Source organism: Triticum aestivum, chromosome 1B, assembly GCF_018294505.1.
Source record: "Triticum aestivum cultivar Chinese Spring chromosome 1B, IWGSC CS RefSeq v2.1, whole genome shotgun sequence".
In the NCBI taxonomy this organism is placed as follows: Eukaryota; Viridiplantae; Streptophyta; class Magnoliopsida; order Poales; family Poaceae; genus Triticum; species Triticum aestivum.
This window is the reverse complement of record NC_057795.1, coordinates 15,576,409-15,583,221: the sequence shown is the minus strand read 5'-3', so window position 1 is coordinate 15,583,221 and position 6,813 is coordinate 15,576,409. Positions and strand designations below refer to the sequence as shown.

Below are 6,813 nucleotides of genomic sequence, written 5' to 3'. Positions count from 1 at the left end.
GCACTCTGTTCGCCAACCTGATCTACGGTCCAATCAAAGTCGCTCACATACACGAGCATACATTCATTCCTATAAATGCACTCATACACACCTTACTTATGGAGATTGTCAAAGAATTCCGTTGCCGACAGAGGATGTTCGAAAGCACAGGAAAATGTCACACCATGACCAGTGTTTTGCATGTGGGGCTCAAGACTCATGGCGACATAGCCTCATTGAGTGCACCATGGCACGCTGTGTATGGGTTTTAGACTTTTATTGGACCATGACCTTTTGAAACACATGATCGCAACAACGGAATTAGATGCTAAAGACTGCCTCTTTTCTATGATAGATGTCCTAGTCATGATGAATTCACACGGATGTCGATCACTTTTTGGGCAATATGTTATGCGAGAAGGGAGCTTATTCATGAAGGGATTAATTAGAGTCCGTATAAAACACATAGATAGATGTCCTAGTCATGATGAATTCACACGGATGTCGATCACTTTTTGGGCAATATGTTATGCGAGAAGGGAGCTTATTCATGAAGGGATTAATTAGAGTCCGTATAAAACACATAGATTTGTTTCAAGCTTTATCTCGAACTTGGATCAGCTTTCGGGAACACCAAAAGCACCTGGTATGATTCGGACTACATGCAATAATGGGTAACATCGCTGGATCCCGCCTGCTATAGGACAAATACAAATTAATGTTGATGCGGGACTATCAGTGGAGCACAACGTAGGCACAGCAGCAGCAATTTGCCAAGACCATCTTTTGTCGAGACCGAGATGGTTCCTATACTGGGTCTTCGGTGCTAGTGATTCATGGCATTGCTGATCCTGCTACTCCTAGAAGCTAGAGGCTTTATCGTTGGCGCGAGACTTGGACAAACAAACAATCATATTCGTACAATCACATGTTGGTTTGTCGGTCCAGTCAGTTTTGGTATACAGTACGATGGTTTACAGAAGGTTTTTATTTCCCGACCGATATTTTACATCAGCCGGTTTTTCATTTCTGTTGCTCTGTTCGGAAGGAGAACGATCCATACAGTCCAATCGGTTCTGGTGTACAGTACAATGATTTACAGACGGATTTTAATTTTCGGCCGATATTTTACATCAGCCGGATTTTTTGTTCCCTCGGGTTTTTTTTAAATACTCATAAATTTTTAAAATGTTCACAAATTTTAAATATGTCTATGAATATTTTACGTCAGTAGGTTCCTCGGCTTCCATGCAGGTTTAATTACATGCATTTTCTTGAAACACGAGAATATTTGTTCATTATCAGAAACATTTTTTTGAAAGCTATATCATCATTTTTTTAAACTGTGTAACAAAATGTTTATACTATGTTAAGATTTTTTTTCAAGCTCATGATTTTAAATTCGATAAATAAATTCAGGTTTCCAAAATATATGCAATTATTTTTTAATTGTTTTAGGGGATGCATAAAATGTAAATAAAGTAAAAATGAGGAGAAGAAAATAATTTCGGGTGACGTCAGGAAGAGGAGGCACGTCGTAGTGGGCCATGAACGCAACTGCTCATCATCAAGCCCAATCATACACCCCTGGAAGAAAAAGCCCAATCATATTGAACTGAGGCCAACAGTAAAAAATCACATAAAAAAACCTATCAGAGCCAGGTTTCGATCCTGGGCCCTGTGGGTTATGGGCCCACCACGCTTCCGCTGCGCCACTCTGATTTGCTTGTTCAGAGTTGCAATGCTATTGTACTTCAACGTTTGGTGATTAACAACAAAAATAACGCACACTAGATACGGCTTCTAAACACAATCCTGTAGCTCAGTTTTCTAGGTCAATCAGATGCCATAAACACTGAGAATTTGGACACCTTTACAACCTGGCTTTCTCAACTGTCAACCACATCAAATCCATGTCACAATTTCAACCAGAAGCAAAATCAAGTTATTTGTAAAAACAGAAGAAATGTTTTTAGCTCCATTTCACACATACAACAAATCGGGACTACCAAATCAAGCAAATGCCATCGGATTCGTACAGGTTTCAACCAGCGGCAGAACCTGCTCCCACGGCATCGTGCACACGCACAGAAACACACAAATATGAAGGTCCCAAAAACAAACCCACATTTGCAGTTTGGCAACTTCCCATAATACATTTCCAGTCTTCGGTGGACCTCGAGCGGGTTTTTTACTCGTCGCAGAATCCAGTCTGACCAGGAATCGGATGCAAACTCACCCTGTCGTATCGTCTTTCTTCAAAACACTCAGGGCTTCAGCTAAGCCTCTCAACATGTTTTTTCTGCGCATCATGCATCCATCTTAAGCGACCCCAGCCGTCTGGTTCTTTGGTCAAGCTCCGCCATGACCACCGTCTCGTGCCGTTTCCTTTCTTTTGTGATTGTGTTTGTTGTCATGGAGCCAATCTTATCAAACGCAAACTAGCAAAAAAAGGGGGAAATGATAAATCAGATTCTAGTGTGTGGCAATCAATTGCTGCAAGCATGCAATATCTACTTGATAAATAACAGATAGATAGCTCTAAATACTGCTGACTTTTACTTTACTATGATTTCTTAGTGTCCCAACTACATATGCTTATAACATTGTGCATCATCCTTGACTACTTCACCGTATCTGTCGGCACAAAAGATGGAATATTTACCGTGAGCAGTTCATCAGGCTCATATAAGTGATGGGCAGTTGTCTGCAGAACATCAATTACATCACCAATATGTTGGATGCGTAGAAGATCGTCTTCTCTCATCTGCATATATCCAATAACTTATGAAACATGGTAACAAAGTGATGCCAAACAAGTAGAAGGAATTCAAACACTTTGGGAAAACATGCAAAGAGGAGATTTCCTGAGTGCACACCTTGAAAATTGCTAGGGCGACATGGAACAAGACCTTTGCTCCTTCATTGAATAACACATCCCACACACGGAGGGTTGTCTGTTCACAAAAAAAAAATGGTAAATGTGAAATGGTTTTACAGTGAATTCTGTACAGATCATTGACGAAAGAGATAAATACTGATAACAAGTAAACTCTTGACTAACCTCGGATGGCAATGTTTTGGAGAAGAGGCACAAAAACCATTCTGTGGCAACAAGTGAAACATCAAACCCCATTGCTTCAAGATGAGCAGCAATCCTGTACCATTTGGAAAAGCCAATATAATTCACAACCATAGCATTGTAAGTGAGAAATGATAGCATAAATGCTGAAGGAAAAAAAATACCTGGGGCATTTTTTAGCTAGAAGATCTTTGAATACTCTCTGCTCAACATGGCATCCAGAAAGAGTATCAGTATAACAATCACTGACAAGAACATTTTCCAAGAGTACGGCAAGCATCCAGAATGCATCTTCCTCTGTCTTCATAACGAGCAACAACAGAGCGGCTACATAATTCAAACCCTGTAGTACATACTGTTAGGAGATGCTAGGTGAGTTAAATTACATTTGATGAACAAGAACCTGGCACTGCAGCTACCTGGCAATATCCAACTTCTGAATCACGGAATGAGTACCCAGCAAGTACACGTCGAAGAGATGCCTGACCTTCCTCGCTGTTCAACCAGGGATGGCAAGGGAAGGTGCGAGGGAGATCCTGTAATGGCAAAGCATTCAGTTTTACTTCACAGGTTCACCGAATTAGTGTACATAAAGCCGGATATGTGCTGATAAGTGAGCGCAACAATCTGGATACGACAGTATAAAGCTACATATTTAGATCAAAATAAGAAGGGCTCTTGCAGCAACAAGTATGAATAATAGAAGAATGCTGCTTCAAACATCCTCAAACCAATGAAGCATATAGAAACCAAGTATTCATATGGATGAAGCCATCTGATGCTTGTTTGCAGGATGTCGCTCATTAATAATTTTATCAAGGCATACACTTATTCTCTAGAAAGAGATCGATGTACTCTATTTGTTCCTAGTACGTAGAAAGGTATGTACTTACATGGTCAATTTGGCGAGTGGCCGGTGTAGTTTTCCCCTCCGTGGCCCTGATCAGCTCGTCATAGTATGTCTCAGGCACTGTCGACCGTTTCTTGGCTGCACCCGACACCGACAGCCATACCTTTGGCCTCAGCGCTGGTGGCACCCCCTTCCTGATCAGCCTCCTCAGTGTAACTGTATTTGTGAGCACTGATAGCTTGAGCGACGTGACACTAATCACACCCTGGCCACCGTTGGAGGAGATCCTGGGCTGGAGGTACCAGTTTGCGCCCTTGCTTGCCTCCAGCGCCCACCACACCCTCCCTTGCTCCCTTATCCTCTCCCTCACCTCGTTCAGCACATTGACATCGTCCACGTTGCCCTCCACCATGAAGCCACAGAGATCCTCAAACTTGACCGACATGTGGTAGGTGTTGGCATGGCCCTTCCGGGGCCTGCTAGTGTGGCTGGTGGTGGGCATGGATGCAGGTGGCGTGGTCCACAATGACCACCTCCTCCTCCTCGGGTTGAAATCATCGTCTGACACATCCCTGGGTTGGATCCCAAACATATTCTTGTCCAAAAGTCTGATGTTATGCTCTAAATGTATCTTTATTTAAAATCAATCTACTCCCAGAATGAAGCCTGTTGTGTAATGCTTCCTTGGTTTCCTTTCTCGCTGTTGACCCCTACAACAATTCCAGCAAACAAAACCAGAGTTGATTAGTTGTCATAACCAAAATGTAGAAAAGACACGCGGAAATGTAAGCTCGAAAAAACAGCGCACAAATCCCATCCAAATCTATCCTATTCAGCCAAGACTTGCTCGGATTCTCGCTCCAAGGTCCTTTCGTGTATCCTGCTTGCGTAAACGTGCGAGAATTGCTCGCACACGCCACTGATTCAGTGCCTTCCAAAAGTTACTGAAGAGTATCACAATTCTTTGTCGATTGAACAGGGTTTTTTTTTCATCTTCAATCAAATTGCCGGTGACCAATTCACATTTTAGCAAACAGGTTTGCTGTCGTAGGCCGTGGTGAATCGCTCTTGAAGAATGGGTGAAATTGCTAGTAACCCTGCAGCACTAGTGCAGTAGAAAGCTCTAGCTTTATTCACTTGTAATAATCAAACCCTGCAAGAACTAGAGTACCATTTTACATAGTAGAGACGAGCTTTGGATTCAGCACAAGCCATGGCGCAGGAAAAGCATACGCTGCACATGAAGTGTGGGAGTAACAGAGAAGAAGAAGGGTGGTAGTACCTGGCTAGCTGTAGCAGCTGGAAGAAGGAAGGGTGCCGAGGTCACCGCCGCCGCCGCACCGGATGTCTGGATCTGCTGGGGCCGCTCACCGCCGCTGGAACCCCAATCCCAACCCCAACTCCACCTCCACGAGCTCAAACCGAGGCCGGGCTCCGCTACCGCCGGCCGGCAGAGCACTCTACTCCCGCTCGCGGCACCACGGACCGCACCGGACCTGCCCCCGCTCTCCGGCCGTGAACAGGCCCGATTCGGCCGGAACGACCCTTGCCGCCGGGGTGTCGCGACCGCAGCAGACGCGAGTGGAGCGCCGGGACGGGGGACGGGGAGTGGCCGGTGCGGCGGATCACAGGATCGACCGTGACGCGCTCGCGACCTCCTCCATCGAAGGCGAGCACGGCATTGTGGTGATGGGATGGGGGAGGAAGCGGTCGGTGGGCGATTTGGTCAGAGGATTAAAGGAGAAATGGAAAATGATGGATCGATCAAATCAATTTTGTATACTAGCACGGGACGGGATGGATTGGTGAGGAGAGGACCAAATCAATCAAGAGTTGTTGGTGGTGGCGAAATGGAATAAAAAGGGGATCTTTTTTGGATTACTAGTTCGCAGTACGTGCGCGCCTGCTCAACGGGAGGATTGGCTGGTTGTCTTCTTGGTGTACCGAAAAGGGTAGGGTTGTCTTTTTGCTCACCCCTAAGACGTGGGTTCTTTTTTTTTCTCAGAGAAACCCCCAAGATGTGGTGGGAGGGAGAGTTCATCGCCTTCATTTGGATGGGCTCGGCTTTGCTTGACCTCGCAATTAGGTTTTTTTTAGACAAACCGAGTGATTAGTAAGCTCGATAAATGCTAATGTAGTCTAGTTTTAACCAGGCCATGGGCCGTTCCGGCTGTCGTTGACAAGGCTAGGCCGGCTTCGGTAGAGGAGCGGCTTGTTCTGACAACAGTAGTCCTCGTTTAGCAGTACAACATCCTAGATGTAAATTTTTAATTTGTTTAGCATGTTTTTGTAATTTTTTTTATGAACCTTTATAATAGAACTGGTCTTTTTCTGCAACAAAAAAAAATAGACGATGGCCGTTCAATGTCTTCTCCCTTGGCTCCACCCGCCAGGGAGCTCCAAGTCGCCGCAGAGGCCAATCCGTTGCACAGAGACATGGATGTAGAAGATGGAGAGGAAAGCAGAAGAGAGATGGTGGGCGGTTGCCGATTGACGGCGTATATACAGCCGGAAGTGAGGGATGTTAGAGAGTGGAGGAAAAATCATAATGTACCCTTGACAGTGTTCGTTCTTTCGTTAAACTCGTTGAACCTAGCGCAAGCTAAACATAACGAATCATTGGGCTCACCGACGAGCGAGCGACCAGAAAAAAAAGCTTTCTATCCACACTCGTGACGATGAGTAAATTGCAAAAGCCATCATAATTAGGGACCCCACAACTTTATGTTTTTTTTCTTCAGAATACTGCCACCATTGTGCTGACAATTTTTAAAAAAACGCGGATTGACCAATTAGAGCGGTTTGAGTGGAAACCTGACGCCTAGGCCCTGCATGTAAGTGATGACATGGCAAGGAAGTTCAACAACTTCTGAATGTACCGTTAAGTTGATATAGGCCCACT

At 44.6% G+C, this 6,813-nt stretch overlaps 1 protein-coding gene across 1 annotated transcript; it reads right to left on the bottom strand.

Moving 5' to 3' along the window:
* Positions 1-1,910: 1,910 nt before the first annotated feature.
* LOC123103802 (growth hormone-regulated TBC protein 1) lies at positions 1,911-5,824 on the bottom strand. Its single transcript, XM_044525486.1, has 8 exons — positions 5,194-5,824; positions 3,955-4,621; positions 3,481-3,597; positions 3,226-3,404; positions 3,044-3,137; positions 2,859-2,936; positions 2,645-2,746; positions 1,911-2,420 (listed from the first exon to the last, which is right to left on the bottom strand). The coding sequence occupies exons 2-8, from the start codon at positions 4,501-4,503 to the stop codon at positions 2,289-2,291; spliced, it is 1,251 nt and encodes a 416-aa protein (XP_044381421.1). The 5' UTR covers positions 4,504-4,621; positions 5,194-5,824; the 3' UTR covers positions 1,911-2,288.
* Between the last annotated feature and the right edge of the window lie 989 nt (positions 5,825-6,813).

What these genes read in the sequence shown, in the direction of transcription:
- LOC123103802 (XM_044525486.1), bottom strand. Translation starts at nt 4,503, where the DNA reads ATGTTTGGGATCCAACCCAGGGATGTGTCAGACGATGATTTCAACCCG. An exon ending in CCACTCGCCAAATTGACCAT is followed by an intron (nt 3,598 to 3,954) that starts GTAAGTACATAC and finishes TTGCCATTACAG; the next exon opens with GATCTCCCTCGCACCTTCCC. An exon ending in CCAAAACATTGCCATCCGAG is followed by an intron (nt 2,937 to 3,043) that starts GTTAGTCAAGAG and finishes TTTTGTGAACAG; the next exon opens with ACAACCCTCCGTGTGTGGGA.